Here is a 16,285-nt window from a genome sequence, read left to right as displayed (position 1 = left end):
TCGACTTCATTGTGCTGTCGTGCTTGTCGTCGTGTTGTTGGTGCAGGACACGCAACCCCTGAGCTGCCGACACGTCCTCTTCCGCCGTCGTCTTGGTTTCCCCATCAAAACAGGTACTCACACCGGACACTGCGTGGAGGTGCGAATCCATTGGCCAGTAACCAGCGCCCTGCGTTCCCACAGAGGGCAGGGCTTCAAGTATGAATCCCCAAGGCTAAGGATTCTATAAGAGGAAAGTCAGCCGAACTGAATCCTCAACTCTCGGCGCAAAATCCCAGGCATGTCGACTTCCTTGCACCCAATCCGAACAACATTTCAGCGGGAGAATATGGGCAAAGGTTAGATCGCTTCCTATCGCTCGCTTCAGCACGCTGACGAGCACGTCTAGGAACTGATAAACTCTACGTACGACCATCTTCACACCCGTCTACATTTGAAACTAACAATCACAGATCACTCATTCCGAATGGGCTTCCTCCGATGCCTACTCAGCCTCAGCAGGCGCAGGCGTACACGCTGACACAAGTGGCCATGCGGCGTTCAAGAGATTACCATTCAGCTTCTGCGCCCTGAGTCTACAACCATTCCATACCCCCGTCTGTTCTGCCGAAGGAACCATTTTCGACCATGAAAACATCATACGATGGCTTCTGAAGCACGATACGAACCCGACGAATGGAAAACCGTTAAAACAGCAGGACTTGATCAAGTTGAATTTCGCAAAGAATGACAGCGGAGAATATGTTGATCCCGTCACGTTCAAGGCCTTTACGGACAACACCCACATCGTCGCAATCAGACATGGTGGATCGGCCAATGTTTTTGCCTATGATACTGTTGAGCGATTGAATATCAAAGCCAAGATGTGGCGAGATCTAGTGTCGGACGAGGAATTCTCGAGAAAAGACCTAATCACCCTGCAGGACCCGCAGGACCTGGCATCGCGTAACCTTGGCTCGTTCAAGTACCTCAAAGACGGCGAAGATTCGGGTATCCCCAAAGAAGAAGCGTCTATAAATTCTGCTTCGTTGGGCAGCGCTGCCGACTTAAAGATCATCAAGGCAAAAGAAATCGTGGCAAAAGCGCGAGCTGACAGAGCGAACGCTCAATCCATTACCAAAAAGGAGAAATCCCAAACATCCAATCCGGTCGGCAAAGCGTCAGCCACCACAACCAGCTCGAAACCCACGCCATACAATGCAACTCGACACACAACAGGTCTAGCCGCGGCATCTCTGACCTCGACCGGACTAACGCCCCACACCTCAGCAGCGCTTGCATTAATGTCTGATGAAGAATACCTCCTGAGACGCGGCCGAGTCAAGGAAAAAGGCTACGTCCGCCTCTCAACGACGGTCGGCGACTTAAATCTCGAGCTCTGCCCCGAATACGCTCCCAAAGCAGTATGGAACTTCGTCCGACTCGCGCAAAAAGGCTACTACCGCGGAATCACCTTCCACCGAAACATTCGCAATTTCATGATACAGACCGGTGACCCAACCGGCACCGGACGTGGCGGAACCAGCATCTGGGGTCAAAACTTCGAGGACGAAATCGAAGGACCCCTCAAACACGACAAGCGAGGCATTGTCTCCATGGCGAACAAAGGCAAAAATACAAATAGTAGCCAGTTCTTCATCACATACCGGGCCGTATCGCACTTGGACCGCAAACACACCATCTTTGGCCAAATAGTCGAGGACGATGATGAGAGTGTGGCGGTACTGAAAAAGCTGGAAGACATACCCGTGGACAGCCATGATCGACCGACAACCGAGATCAAGATCATCGAGGCTGTCGTCTTTATCGATCCATTCGAGGAATTTTGGAAGAAGAAAAATGAGGCAGAGCAGGTGAAGGAGGAGAAAGAGAGGAATTTTTCAGATAATCGGACGACCTGGACGGGGAAGAGGATTCGGAATGATGGTACAGTCGACGCAGAGACGGGTAGTGAGGTTGGCAGGTATTTGAAAGCGAATATGGCCAAGACCAAAACCGCGACAGACGAAGGGGATGACGATGAGATTGTCGAGTTTCTCGATGGGCCGGAGGAGCCGGTACGGAAGAAAGCAAAAGGTGGTGGTGGGTTTGGGAATTTCGATGGATGGTAGAGGTTGTGGTGGTCTCAGGCACAATCTGGCCATGATTTGTCGTGTTGATTCCCAGCTTTGTACCAAAAATGAAGATATCACGCCCTGCCTAGCATAGACACCAAAAACTCCACGCCTTCATTCGAGCCCGTCCACGTCCAAACGGTTGATGTACTTGAAGGCGGCATTAAATCCAATATTGTCCCCCATTGTGCCATTCCATTGCGATCCCCGCCAACCAGTTCATTCTTGGGCAGCCATTTCATCTCCATTATCTCCATGAGACCGTTCATCCTGCTCACTGTTTCCGTGCCGTTCAAGCGCCCTCATAAATCTAATTCTTTATTCTGGAAAAAGTTCATCCTCTCCCCAAACACGCGATCCGAGGACAACCATAAATGTGAGAGCCCGGTCCCAAAAAGAAATCCAGAAGCATGGCTCATAAATCAAGCATCACAACCATCAAGGGCCTGCCCTTCTGCTTTCTATTCACTCGATCTCGGTCTCGATTTCGTCCAGGATCTCGCTTCCTTCTCATTTGGTCATATTCTTCCTCGTCCACTTCCTCACTCATTCGAGCATTTTCTCTCCTTACCCTTTATTCCTTCGTTCACTCGCTCCCTTTTCTTTTTCTTTTTCCTTCTCGCACCACTCTCCCCCGGGGTCCCCTCCAATCCAACCCCTTTCTTTTCCCTTTGCTTTTCTTCTCCTTTTTCTTTCGTGGCGTTTTGTTCAAGCGGGCGGATACCCCAATTCCTTCATCCGGGCAATCCACCTCTCCTTGAAATTCGCATGTGCGGTCCGATGACTCTTATCTGTACTCGCCTTAATATACCAGCTCAGAAACACATTGCATTTCAATTCGTTGGTTTCCAGGAAATGGATCACTCCTACACCACGCTCTGTTCCCGTCGCACCCCCAATGTTATTTTCAACATCCACATTCGCACCGCTTCCCTCGGCGCCGGTAATGTTAGTAGCATAGCTGCCACCCATTCCGGCGCCTCCTTCTGGTCCCGTCGCCTGGGCAATTTGCACGGTGAACCGTCCATAAATAGTCACTCCACTCCCCGGATTTGTGAGCGCTTCCATTCCATCCTTGGTCGGACGTATCGCAGAATAATATCTCAGTTCCGTACTATACCCGAAGAGCAAGGGCAATTTATCCATGATTTCGTACTGTGTGAATCTCCCGGTCGCGTATTGCGCAGACAAGTCCACACCGAAATCCGCGGCAAGGCTCTGATAATCGACGGCCTTGGCGTGGGATGGGCCGATGGTATTGACGGACTGGACGAGGGGGTTGAGGCGGGCCATCAGGTTGGCATCAGAGCACATTTCCAGCGCGATACGGTAACCGGTGTAGAGGACGTCGCTGGGAGTTTTGCCCTCAGGGACCGGGGGGAGAACCAGGTCGGTGATCCATCCGGATTTGAATGTTGTTTGCAGAAGAGACATTGTGACTATTGACTGGCTGTCGAGAAAAGGGGCCGGGAGGGGGAGATGGGGTGGAGGAAGAAGGAAGAGTCTCGAGGAGGAGCGTGTTTGACGAGAAAAGAGAAATGAATCAAGGAGCGGTGTTGACCCGATCCTGCCGTCGAGAGTTCAGCCTTCACCACCGAGTGCCAGTGGTGGCCGCAATCAGAAGGAAAGCCAGACGAAGATCCCGTGTCTTTTCTTCCAGGACATACAGACGTCTTATGCCGTGTCTCTTCAACAAGTTCCTCGCCAGGAATCTCGAGATGTAATTCACTGAAGACCAAATCTTCAGATACCAGTATCTTCCTTTCAGCAAAGAAAGAAGAGTTCGTAGATTCGTCCGGTCTCGCGAGATCCCCCAAATCCCAATTCAAGAAGCGAGATTTTGAGTTTCGATAGATGTTCCGCCGGCCGAACGAGAGAGCGGCCCGCAAAGCACAGCACCGCCACCCGGATGACCGTCGAAGCGGGCACGGGTAATGCACTGAATTGGGTGAGACAACACGAGTGTTTTACAAGTATCCTGTGCTTCGTGCCTCTTTCGGTGAAATTCCACCCAAGACACTTTATTTGAAAGGAAAAGCCGGCGTGGGAAAAATGTGAGGGTAAATAAAGGCGTCGAAGGAGCTGAGGGTAAAATTAGCTCGCTCGATAATTCCCCAACTTGAAACTTCGTGTCCTTACTGCATCTGCAGAGTCGGGGGAGAGGGGCGGGGCGCATGAGGATGGGAATAGTTCAAGCATGCAGGGTGGGATGTCGGCATGCAGTGCTTATGTTTTTCTGACCACGGTTGAACCGGGGCCATTCGAGAGATGGAAGTGGACAAGTTAGATGCACGAGCAGTTTCGAACTTGGCCCCCGTTGACCATAACTGCATTGGGGCTCTTTGCGTACCAAGATACTAGAGACTGGAGAGGTTTAAAGACATCGCTAAAAGTCTTGTTTATTTTTATTCATGGGCCAAGTCATACAACCACAGATATGCATTTCCCCCGATCAAGTAAAAGTATAAAATCCCCCAAGAGACCAAGCTTGAACCTCATGTTCGTGCTGTTTTGATGTTCCGGTCAAATCATCAAATATTCATCTTTTGTTTCCCGTCATTCGCTTGAACGCAGCAGAAATACTAAAAAGCAAACACTCAGCCTTGTGGTCCCAACGCAAACTTGACCGGCACCACCCAATCACTCCCAAAATCAACCCCGTGTTTTCGTCTGGATCCATGTTTTTGCCACGCCGCTGCTGAAATCCCAATGTCTGCAACCCACACTTGCCAGGGAGTTTCCATTGCATCCATCGCCATGGCATGGAGCAATCCCCTTTTCGGCGCCCCCAAGCTGATGACATGTTTGCTGGCCATGACCAAAGCCTGACCATCCACCTCTGTCAACAACCCTGAAGTGGCGGACAACCCACTGGGGATATCAATGGACAAGACCAGAGAATTTCGATTGGCCCATCGAATCATCTCCAACACGGTGGCTTGGTCGTCAGTTCGTAATTCTTCGAATGTCACATGCATGCCGAGCAATGCGTCCACCACCACATCGGGAGAAGGTCCTCCTCCTCCTGATGATTTCGACTGATATTCGTCCCATCGGTCCACATAACCGTGTCCCTTTTTGTAGATTCCCAGTTGCTTGCGCATCACCTCAAGAAGGAGCTCTTCCCGTTCCCCTCCCAGAATAACAATGGTAACCCTTAACCGTCGGTTGCGTAAATGCCGGGCTGCGGCAACGGCTCGAGCACCGGATTTGTGATTGCCAACCAGGAAAAGTACATTTCTGACTTCAGGAATTTTGAGAACCGCCATCGCGATACTTCGGCCAGCATTTTCCGAAAGCATATCTTCCGTCAGTCCCAGTTCAGAAATGCACAGTTGTTCAATCTCCAACATTTGTAGTGGTGATAAACAATGACAAGGTTTATTGTTTTGAAGTTTGAAAGAGGCTCGATTTCCCGACACGGATTCATTAAGTGGTGATGCCGTTTGCATTCGGGTTAGCGGTCGCGGCGATTCTGTTCGATCGATATGCCCGGGAATGATACTTCCTTTTCGCGATGCCAGAGGTCGTCGAGAACCGGCTCGTCGCGATCCTCTTCCACTGCTATAATGTCCCCCCCTCAATTCATCCTCGGTCTCGCCCGCTTCACTTTTCCACCTGTCCTTGTCCTTTCCATCGACCGGATCAAGAACATTCTCGGTAAAATGAAGATTGCGTCCACCGTTAGTCCCTGGCCGTGCTTTTCGATTCAAACTGACCAGTCGATCGGAATCAGCGGTGGTGTCTGCTTGCCGAATATCATCAAAGATGCGTCGCTTGTCGAATTTGGACAAATTGGTTTCAAAGTCAAAATCCCCCATGTCTTGAATGTCTGTGGCATCTTCGGTCGCCCATCCATTCACATCGTCAGCAGCTTTTCGGCCTCTCTGGCCCCTTTTCTTGTTTGGTCGTGGAACCTCTTCGATCAATGGTGTCTGACGCCATCCTTTCCCCTTTCCCGACTTCTTTTGAGTTTTCAACGGCCCATGGTTGACATCTTTCATGTCAATGATTCCAGGTCCGGTCTGTGACGGCGTATCCCGAGTCCGAGGCTCATTGTTCTTTTCCTCCGCCACATGGTTTCCCAGACGTAATGCGTCAAATGGTTCGGTCAGAGTCGCACTGGCCGAGGTGCTGGGCATTTCCGACTTCTTCGGAACGGCCGTGGCAATGCTAGAAACAGAACTGCTTCCCAGAGTTCCATTTCTCGGCCATCGCGTTGAAGGACTGCTTACGGCGCCGTCGGCTATCATAATAGGAGACACGGGTTGAACCTGGTGGATCGGAGGAGGGGCATCTTTGGCAGAAGGTTTGGTGTAACTGATGATAGCGGGGTCAACAAACGCCGCTGTGTTCTGTTGTGATGGAGGAATCGTAGGATAAGGGCCAGGATCAGGCTGTGCGACCGCCACGGGTGTAGGTAATTCCTCCTCTTCGACAGCAGATGCTTGAGTGGGCGAGACTTCGAGATCAGCGATGGCGGAGGAATCAACGGCGTAAGAAGAGAGTCGCTGGCCATTCCACAAGAGTAATACTGGACTTGATCAGTGTCAAGTTTCCAACAAAAGAAAAACAAACATACCATTCTCGAGGAACAGTTTCTGGTTTACGACGTTGGCCACCACACCCTGGATCTGAGCATTGCGCGGGTTCTGCAGAGTGACCAATATGGTGTAGCCGATGAACTCAGATGCCATGACGAGAAAGGATAAGAGTTATCCTTCTATAGAGTCATGATGATTGAGAACTGAGCCAAAAGGTGATGTAGAAGGAGCACAACCAAAATAACGACCTTTGTCCACAATTCCTATTTCATATTTCAGGGCCGACGGATGTTTCCAATTTCCGTCCACCTCTCACACAAAACCTCCACATACAAAAAATATGCATTTGTTTCACCCGTCAGAACTCCATCTCCTTATTTTCTACTGACTAGATTGTATCATTCACGGACATCTTTACTAAGCATCGTCTGCTGGTTCCGGACCACTTCGGTCACAACTATGCGGTACTACTCGCCTTCATGAGCTGCGACTCTGCTTCTAGTATCTCTTCGTAGGAGATGTCGTGACTGAACTCTTCTTCCTCTTCGTCTTCAGCTTTCAATTTGGAGGCGGCCGGCTGCTGTTCCAGTGTCGCATGGCCTGACAATTTGGAGTAAAAGTGGAGGACTTTCTGGTGAACCATGACTTTTCGTTCGTCAAATCGAAGCACTTGCAGTCCTTCTTTGGTTCGTGCCCGACTCAATGCCACATACGCTTGCCCCTTTTCGAAAACCTTCCCCAGATCCACCTTCACTCGGCTCAGAGTCTGACCCTGAGCTTTGTGAATCGACAGTGCCCATGCTAGGATGAGTGGGACTTGGACTCGTTTGGCCAGCACTTCGCCCTGTTGAGATTCGGTTTTCCATTCATCTGGTGAGCAAAGCATACTACGAGATGTGCCATCTGGAAGATTAAATCGAACCATGGGCCAGAGTCTCGTAGATGCTGCCGTGGTGCCTGAATTTTTCAAACGGGCAGCTTGGATCTTTTGACGAACAGCCGCTTTGTCTTCTTCATTCTCGCCATTATCGGGTCCTAGGGCCAGAAGGAATGCAGGCTCATCTTCTTTATAGGCAAAGAACGTGCCTTCATCCATGAAAGATTGAACAATTCCCAAAGAGCCATTGACTAGTTGGCCGTCTATATTTTTGATCAACATCACCTGGGCGCCTTTCTTGAGCTCGAGAATTTCAGGGGCGATAAAATTGTTGAGAAGATTCTTTCGTGTATGGGGATCTGCATTCCCCGAATCAATAGCATTAAAGGTCATGATTTGGCCCGACAATTTGCGCATTCGATTCTGGTTCGCATTTTCAACTTCCTCGCGACGAGGATATCTGTATATAATCAGTGAATGCGGAGGGGAAACGATACCACACGTACAATTCAGTGGCCTCAATTTCATCACGGAAATCGAGAGGTCTGGATAGAGCTTTGAACTCTCGGATGGTCGCCGCACTCATCTTTCCCAATCGCATTTCGTTGAGCATCCGGGCAAACTGTTCATCCTTTTGTCGAAACACGTGGGTTAAGAGGATGGTGTGTTGAATACAAGTGTCCCAGGTCATTGCATCAAAAACAAATTTGGCCGTCGCATTCTTCTCCGGCACGGGGGGCAGTTGGAAGAAGTCTCCAGTGACCACCAGCTGAATACCACCAAAGGGACGACCGTTGTTCCGAATCGTTCGGGCGATTTGCTCAAGTTTATCAAAGAGTTGGCCATCCACCATCGAAATCTCATCAATGATCAGGACTTTCGTACGAAGCCATCTTTGTCGAGATTTCTGGTTTCGCTTGATCTTTTTGACGAGTTCGGGAGCAGGCTCTTTTCCAAGTCCAATACCTGACCAGCTATGAAGTGTTTGGCCCTCCAAGATGCACGATGCTAAACCGGTCGATGCCGTAATGGCGATGCGATCAAGCTCGTGTCGGTATCGATGTCGCAGTTGAGCGATGATAGACCTCATCAGGACCGATTTTCCTGTTCCGGCCGAGCCCGTGAAGAAGACACTTTTTCCTTCTTCCATGACCGCTTTCATCACGGCTTTTTGTTCATCGCTGAGAAAAGGCTCCGGCACTCTCTCCGTGGTGGAATCCTGAGCTCCAACCGGTGTCGCAGGCGGTGGAATGGACCGATTAGACGCCGAGCGTGACATGGGGGTATTCGGTCGTTGACGTATCGACGATGACTTTTGTAGCATTTCCGACATCACCGAAGACGCCCGATCTCGACTCTTGACGGATTCATACTGCTTGGGGGCAGCAAATTTGTCAAATATACCTGAGCGTCCTGAATCGTTGACGCCCAAACTCGTGTTCTGTGCCGTTGAAGACGAGAACGAACCCGGAAAGACCCGTTTCTTGTTTGGTCGGACAGGTCCCGGAGATGGTATTTCTGGTGGTGGTATTCTTGTGTTCGGCTTTTCATGATGCCATTCGGGTGATGAAGACCATGGCGCAGGAGCCGACGACGGTGGGGATCCCCGTGGCAGCGGCGGCAGGGAAGGATATGGAATGGAGCCTGGACCGTCGAGGAAAGGGTATTTAATATCGGAGGAGGCTTGCTCGGGAGAATTGGTGGTTAGATCCACAAGAGCAGGAGGACTGTTTTCATCAAACGATGTTTGCTGATGCAACGAGCCCAGGTTGTTCGAAGTGCTCATGCTTCGATCGAATGTTCTTTTCAGACTATTCGGGGTCGTATCGCGAGAGATGTTGGCGGCGCCGGAATTTAACCGCCGAGAAGATTGGGTTTTCTCGTTTGGTCCTGTTGAGGCGCGTTGATCGTTGGCTCCATGATACATGACGGCATTGACAAAGGATTTGGGAGATCTCAGAGCGCCGATTGAAGAGCGCAAGGGGAGATGGGGAGAATGGGGGTGCATGAAAGGTAAACACGATGGTCAAAAGGGAGGATCAGATTCCTGGAAGCCGAGGATGCTGGTGTTTGTTCGTACAAACTTCTCATCGCGATGGTGACCCGAGCGAAAGTGGAAAATTGCTGGTTTGGACGGACGCGTGAGGAAAATTATGTGATGGGCGAAGTCGCGCCCGCCGCGTCCAGCTCAAAGTGGGACCCCCTGATCCTGGTGGCCCTGCGTGCTGCCTGGCCACAAGTGGAGAAAATTCATCACCGTGCCTCATGCAAGGCTATGCCCAGTGCCCCCAGATCGTCAATTCGTATTTCCCCATGCCAGCACAAAGCATGGCTGCGTCGAATAAGTTCATCACTTTTTACCTGGATATTCCGTTGATCAGATTGCTGATTTACGACACCTACAATGTCAGGGACTTTTTCCAACATCCATGTGCTCAATATCCACCATCTACTACTGCTCTCCCCGATTCCATAATTACCCCGTAGCTTGGATAGTAACGCTCATGGCATAATCAGTCTGTTCTTTCGCACTCCAACAAATAATGCTCCCCATGCTGATACAAATTATGCCTGGTATCCAGGATAGTTGTTACCAAATGACGGCGGCGGTGGCTGTTGATAAATTCCGCCTGGTGCATTCTGTCCACGTCCATATCCTCCGGCTGATGGTGGAACCTGACCGAATGCCGACTGAGGGGACTGGGTGTAAGGACTGGGGAGATGGTTTGGATCCCAGGCACCTCGTCCACCAGGACTCGGACCTAAACAATGATTAACTATATGATCTGGATCGTGATGTGGCAAGACATACCCTGCGGCGTCATGGGTGCTGGGCCGCCGTATTGTGGGAAATATGGCGAGGCTGGATTGTAACCACCAGGCGTCGTGGCCGAACCAATCGAGGTTTGTGGCGAGTAGGTATCGAATTGACCAGTCGGTGGACGATCTTTGCCCCACTGCTTCTCGTTTAGAATTCCCCCTTCATGCATGAATGCCAACACTTACGGAGCATTTCAATGGCCTTCCATTGACATTGTAACCAGATAGTTGACAAATTGCCATTGCGGCGTTCTCGTGTGTGTCCATCTTAATGAACGCGAAACCCCGATCCGATTGGAAGCGAGTCTCAACGACATATCCAAAGTTTTGGAAGAGAGGGACCAGATCAGCCTGCGTCGTGTATGGCGTGAGATTACCGACGTAGCATGTGGTTTGCCAGGTAGGAGTTTGGTTCACAACCATTTCATAGGACTGGACGCCTTGAGTGGGAAAATGATGATGTCCGAATGGCGTGGTAGGAGTCATGCCCATTGCTGCCATGGCCTGTTGTTGAGAGATGGACGGTTGGCCCTTTTGATTTGCCCAGTTGCAACGAATCGCTCGACTGCCCAACCATTCCCCGTCCATCGAAGAGAGGGCCTTTTCCGCATCAGGTCTTTCACGGAATGCCACAAATCCATATCCACGAGATCTACCGGTCTTCATGTCCCACATCACTCGTGCCTCGGAAACAGAACCAAAAGCTGAAAAAGCTTGCAGCAGAACCTCGTCATTGACTTCGTTACTCAAATCTCCAACGAAAATATGAAAATGATTTGAAGTGTCCTCTTTGTTCGCAGTGTTGGATTGATATGCCCAGTTGACACGAATCTCGGCTTGATGGACTCGACGGCCGTTTAAAGTTGTCATGGCCCGTTCAGCGGCACCCGGATCATCGTACTCTACAAACCCATAATTGAAGCCTTTAGAGTTGAACTAATACCTCTGTTAGCACCAGCAACCCACACGGGGGAAAAAAATCTTGCCACTCACATTCTTATCGGGAATTATCTTGACACTGACCACATGTCCAGTAGTCTCAAAGATCTGTTTAAGGACATCTTCGGTCACTCGAGGATCGAGACCACCCACATAAAGTGCTCTCTTATTCGGCTCCGGCGCAGCTCTTCGGACGACTCCTCCCGAGGAAGGCGACAAAGCCGTTCCAGGAGTGACAGGACTGGGAACGGGGTTGTTGTTCTGTGGAATCACCACTGGAGGTAATGCCGGAGGTCCCATGCTTGTGCTAGTGTGGCCATTGCTCCCTGGTGGGCCATCGTAACCGGGGGCGCCAGCCGTGGAAGGTGGCGGCGGCAAAGTAGAAGGAGGGATGTTTTCCGTCATATTGATCAAAACAACTTTTTGGACAACTCAGAGGACAAGAGACAAAAGCGCGCAGAGAGCACTCGGATTGGCAAGGTATGAGATGGTGGGTAACAGCTCAGGTAGGTATTTGGACTTTTATATGATATTGCGGGGAGGACAGGTGATGAGAGTGGGTCGTAAAGAAGGAAATTTCGCTTGAAAAGTCGAGACAATTCGCTATCAAGATGACAAGCCAACCCAGCAGAGGAGCGCCAAATGTCGACGAAGGAGAAAGATGATGATGACAACGCAAGACTCGGAAGGAGAAGGAGGAGCGCGAGGTAGTAATAGGGCGGGTCGAAAAAAAGGTCGCGCCGAGAGGGAGTGCTTTGAACGAGACAGCGCAGTCGGCGATTGTCGTTGTCGTGACAAACGTAGCTGAGATTTGATGTGAGAGAGAGAGCAGAGGAGAGCAAACCAGCGCAGAGCAGAGCAGAGCAGCACACTATAGTGATGAACTGAGAGACGAAAGGAAAAGGAGAGATAAGAAATCGCTCGAATTCTTTTCCCAACGCCCAACTTGCAATGCACGAATTCCAAGCGACACGACGGAGATGGAGAAAAAAGAAGAACGACGAATGCGAACGGAACAAAGATGCGCAGAGATGGTGAGTAAAAAGGTGGTGAGGTGTGGAAAAGTAGAGAGGAGAATAGTAGAGTGACTTAAGACTTGGTAGTGGGAGGAGGAGCAAGCCCCCCCAGCTCAGGGAAATTATTTAATTGGCAGTTTGGAGAAGCGTGGCTGAGGAAACAAAGTGCTCTTCACTCAGGCGCCAGCACATGTATCATACTTTATACATATACGCGATCCAAGGTCAACCGCCGACAAAGGTCGCAGTCGACGGATATCGGTGCGAGTTGTGGGTTCGGGGCTGCCTAGGCGCCTAGCCTCAAGCATCAAAGGATGCCTGAAAGCCGTTAGCTCCCTCCTCCCAAGCAAAGCCTGCGTCCTGAGGCCATCATATCCTACGCCTGAAGAAAGTCTTGCAGCCTGCCCCCCTACCTTTCTCGACCCACAACTACTCCATACAACAACCTCTCCCATTGAAAACTTGACAGCGCCATTGTCAGTCAAATCACCATTGTTGTCTCCTTCTTGCGCCTCGAACTATGACCTGACTCCTTTCTTCCTGGATGACTCTGTTATTAACGATTCCGCTTTGCTCGCTCAGTCCGACCTCATCCTTAACCTCCTTGCGAATGCCATTCTTATCATGGCCACGACCAAACCTCCCCACGATCCGGTGAAAACGGTGGAGGGAATGTTTAATGGCTCCGTCACCCGCATCGCCTATGCCATGAAAGATCCCTTGAACTATGCGCAATCTACAAAAGCTATTCTTGTCGAAACCGCGAAGAAGTTCCAAGATGCGCTCGATGACTGTGAATTTCAGATTCTCGATGCCAAATGGTATCTTGAACATCAACTCGCCTTGAACAAAGCGCGCCGAGAGGCCAAGGCAAGGGAGGACAATGCAGCAAGTGCGAAAAGAAAACGTGAAGAAATCAAAGATGCGCAGGAAAAAGCGAAAGAAAGCGAGAGAGAAAATGCGTCGAAACGCGTCAAAACAGTGGAGTCCGAAGACCCATCCCAGTTACCACCCAACTCAAATACCTCTTCGCAACAACAGTCTGTCACCGCTCCTAATGCTGCAGCGAACGCAGCCCCGACACCTGCAGAGAAGCCGGCCGCTCCAAATCCATCAGACAAACCGAACGTATCTGTGACAATCGACCACAAGCCATCTCAACCTCCAGCTCCGGCCTCTAAGCCACGAGACAAGCCACCTGAGGACGGGAAAGTTCCAGAAAGCACGTCGATGCAAAATTCCCGAGATGACTGGCCCAAAGCCACTCCGCAAGATACGCCAGCGACCGGAAATGAAGATTTCAATTTTGTATCAATGTTTGGCGAACCATCGGGTGATGTGATGGATGGTGGAGGCAATGATATGCACTTTGACCTCAATCTAGGCGAAGGCTTTGACGCCGATGGCACCACCAACCTGAATGCTCAAGATTCCTCTTTGAACTCATTACTTCCCGGTCTGGAGCCATATGCGAGTCAAGCCGGGGACGAGAGCTTCAACCTGGGTGGCACTACAAATAATGGGACAGCCGGTGATGGAGCTGGCGCCGCTGCAGGAGGAACCACCGAAAACAACAACGCTCAGCGGCCGACCGACGATTTCAGTTTGCCAGCTCTGGGACCGAATGAATTCGATGATTTCCTCAACGCCAACGACATGAATTTCGACGAAACACTCAATCTGGACGATGGTAGCATGATGAATATGGAAAATATGGACGTTGATTTTGACAGTATGTTCAAATAATCACATGAATGTTGACAGAGCTGAGCCGGGCACGGTATGGATGAACAAAAGATTTGCGAAGCCCAGGACGGCGACATTACATTGGCGGAGTTTTATCCACATCTTGGTATCAACTTCGAACACGGGATATGGATCACCAGTCCATTTGAACTTTGTGCAACATGTTTTTCGACATCTCACGATGTGCTACTTGGATCAGCTTCATTTCGCATCTATCTGGGTTCAAGAGCATATAGTGACAATGGGCTTTCACCTCTTTCGGTTCGGTCTATGTCACAGTAGCAGCGAGAGTGTTTGGCTAGGTTGCCGGGTCTAATCCTGTGATTTTGTCAGTATAGTGCGTTTTGACTTTATGTTTCTTTCTATTCTTGAGATACCCATGGACTAGGAACTAGGTTCAAGGCTTTTTGTTTCCCCCTCCACGGGACCAGTGTTGGTATGATATGGTGTTGTATGCAGCGCAATACGCGAAATGTACAAAAGATTCACACTTTTGGCTGAAAAGAAAAGCAATGCAGGGCTCGAGGTTTAAAATTTGGAACCGACAGCTGGTCCAAATGAAAATGCAGAATTTACCTTTTTTCCAAAATTGAATTTTCTGCTTGCTATCCTTGCTCTCTGTATCGGTATGATTAATGGATGATTGTCCAATGTTTATGTGGACATCAGTCTTACCCACACAAAAACTCCATTCATCTGGTACAAACAAACACTCAAAGTCAGAAAAAGTCTCTACTAGACTTTCTTTCAATCAGCCTTCCCTTTACGGTCAGCTTGATTCAACTTGTCAAACGAGCTTGTTGTGGGATGGAGAAGTCGACTTCGCCGACCAACTCCTTCACCTTAGCAAGCACCTGCGTCATCTCTAGCATGACGAGGATACTGGCGATTTCGAGGACCGCGAAGGCCGCGTAGCAAGGCTCCTGGACGTGCTTGATGGAGAGGATGCCCGGGTCGACCGCCGCGAGTTGGGCTGCGATGTCGATGGGGAGTGGAACCCGGACATACGGTGGCAAGGGCTGAGAGTTGGTGATACTCGCGGAAACCAGGCACAGCGTCGAGGTCAGCTCGTCGTCGGTGACGCGTGATTGGGCTGTCACCTGTCGGAAGTCGCGAATCCACGGGCTTTCCTCGCTGTCTGGGCTCGCGGTGAATGGCTGGGACGACTAGCTAGTGAGTGCCATGTAGTTGAAGAGGTTTTGCATGTGCACGACGAGTTCATCGTAGGTCTGTTTGGGGAATTTACCGCCGAAAGTGGGCTCATATTTGGTGAAGTCCGAGTGTTCGCGGAGCCGGTTCATCATAACGGTGATCTTGTCGAAGACCTTGAGGCGGGCTTTGTCCAGTTTCCGCACGGGGCAGGATTTGTCGTGGAGCTTGGCGGAGAGGCCGTGTCGGAGCTTGGTTTCCACGGTCGAATGCGTGATGGAATAGTAGTTGGCCATGAGGTAGAGGGTGGCGCCTAGGTCTTTGCGGAGTGTCGCGTGCGTGGTGACAGGGTAGGGGAAGTAAGTCCAGATGAAGGCCACGGCGATGCCGGCCAGGACTGAAACGAGTCGGTATGGCGCTAGGAGGTAGATGGAGTAGTATTGTTGTCCATTTGTTTCGAGGGTGCGAGTGCCGACCTTGTTGTCTTGAAGCTCATATCCCAAGATCAGAATAGTCGTCACTATCGATATAACCGCGGTGATGAGATGCTTGGGATTCTTAAGCACCACATACAATGCACAGACGAAGAGAATGCCCGCAAGGGGTATGACGGCGGCTGGCTTTTGATCCGCCATATACCAAATGGTAATAGAAGCAACAGTTGCCACAGCCGTGCCGAAGACTCGGGCCAAAAATCCCTGAACACCGGCTCCAGCATGGGCGCCCATACTGATGGCCACTACTGCTCGAAACCCAAAGGCGGATGCATCAGAGCCCAGATATTGCGGGATCAACCGGAAATGGTCGGTGGCGCGTTCATACCAATTTGACGGTGGTAAATGTTCCGGATCCTTTTTGGGAGAGAGCGAGTCTCCTAACCAGACAATAATTCCTGTAGCCTCACCATCGGGAAAACTTTGGTCGGAATCTGCTCGCATAAAGGCATTCTCAATCAATTTTCTGATTCGCCTCCAACCCGGGAAGATCAGTCTGTTTCTGCTCATTGTTCCGTCCTGAACCTTGGAATCGGCAAAGGCCGCCATGTTCAAGGTTGATTGGCAGATGGAGCGTAGCAAGTAC

The 16,285-nt window shown here is 50.5% G+C and overlaps 7 protein-coding genes across 7 annotated transcripts; 2 read left to right on the top strand and 5 right to left on the bottom strand.

Annotated features, from left to right (window-relative positions):
• Positions 1 to 280: 280 nt before the first annotated feature.
• On the top strand, positions 281 to 2,111 carry Z518_03140 (uncharacterized protein; the record flags this gene model as incomplete). Its single annotated transcript, XM_013420166.1, has 3 exons — positions 281 to 338; positions 389 to 405; positions 453 to 2,111. The coding sequence occupies 3 exons, from the start codon at positions 281 to 283 to the stop codon at positions 2,109 to 2,111; spliced, it is 1,734 nt and encodes a 577-aa protein (XP_013275620.1).
• Positions 2,112 to 2,822: 711 nt separating this feature from the next.
• On the bottom strand, positions 2,823 to 3,548 carry Z518_03139 (uncharacterized protein; the record flags this gene model as incomplete). The annotated part of the gene is made up of 1 exon (XM_013420165.1): positions 2,823 to 3,548. The coding sequence occupies one exon, from the start codon at positions 3,546 to 3,548 to the stop codon at positions 2,823 to 2,825; it is 726 nt and encodes a 241-aa protein (XP_013275619.1).
• Positions 3,549 to 4,711: 1,163 nt separating this feature from the next.
• Positions 4,712 to 6,811, bottom strand: Z518_03138 (YjeF family domain-containing protein; the record flags this gene model as incomplete). Its single annotated transcript, XM_013420164.1, has 2 exons — positions 4,712 to 6,648; positions 6,697 to 6,811. 2 exons carry the CDS (start codon positions 6,809 to 6,811, stop codon positions 4,712 to 4,714), a joined length of 2,052 nt encoding a protein of 683 aa, XP_013275618.1.
• Positions 6,812 to 7,115: 304 nt separating this feature from the next.
• Z518_03137 (uncharacterized protein) lies at positions 7,116 to 9,462 on the bottom strand (the record flags this gene model as incomplete). Its single annotated transcript, XM_013420163.1, has 2 exons — positions 7,116 to 7,995; positions 8,042 to 9,462. The coding sequence occupies 2 exons, from the start codon at positions 9,460 to 9,462 to the stop codon at positions 7,116 to 7,118; spliced, it is 2,301 nt and encodes a 766-aa protein (XP_013275617.1).
• Positions 9,463 to 10,100: 638 nt separating this feature from the next.
• On the bottom strand, positions 10,101 to 11,699 carry Z518_03136 (uncharacterized protein; the record flags this gene model as incomplete). The annotated part of the gene is made up of 4 exons (XM_013420162.1): positions 10,101 to 10,297; positions 10,348 to 10,492; positions 10,542 to 11,291; positions 11,349 to 11,699. 4 exons carry the CDS (start codon positions 11,697 to 11,699, stop codon positions 10,101 to 10,103), a joined length of 1,443 nt encoding a protein of 480 aa, XP_013275616.1.
• A 1,235-nt stretch (positions 11,700 to 12,934) lies between these two features.
• On the top strand, positions 12,935 to 14,056 carry Z518_03135 (uncharacterized protein; the record flags this gene model as incomplete). Its single annotated transcript, XM_013420161.1, has 1 exon — positions 12,935 to 14,056. The coding sequence occupies one exon, from the start codon at positions 12,935 to 12,937 to the stop codon at positions 14,054 to 14,056; it is 1,122 nt and encodes a 373-aa protein (XP_013275615.1).
• A 779-nt stretch (positions 14,057 to 14,835) lies between these two features.
• Z518_03134 (uncharacterized protein) lies at positions 14,836 to 16,248 on the bottom strand (the record flags this gene model as incomplete). Its single annotated transcript, XM_013420160.1, has 2 exons — positions 14,836 to 15,222; positions 15,268 to 16,248. The coding sequence occupies 2 exons, from the start codon at positions 16,246 to 16,248 to the stop codon at positions 14,836 to 14,838; spliced, it is 1,368 nt and encodes a 455-aa protein (XP_013275614.1).
• Between the last annotated feature and the right edge of the window lie 37 nt (positions 16,249 to 16,285).

The sequence above is a fragment of the Rhinocladiella mackenziei genome (genome assembly GCF_000835555.1).
Source record: "Rhinocladiella mackenziei CBS 650.93 unplaced genomic scaffold supercont1.2, whole genome shotgun sequence".
NCBI lineage: Eukaryota > Fungi > Ascomycota > Eurotiomycetes > Chaetothyriales > Herpotrichiellaceae > Rhinocladiella > Rhinocladiella mackenziei.
Note: the sequence above shows the minus strand (reverse complement) of the source record. Positions and strands in the feature narration are given on the sequence as shown.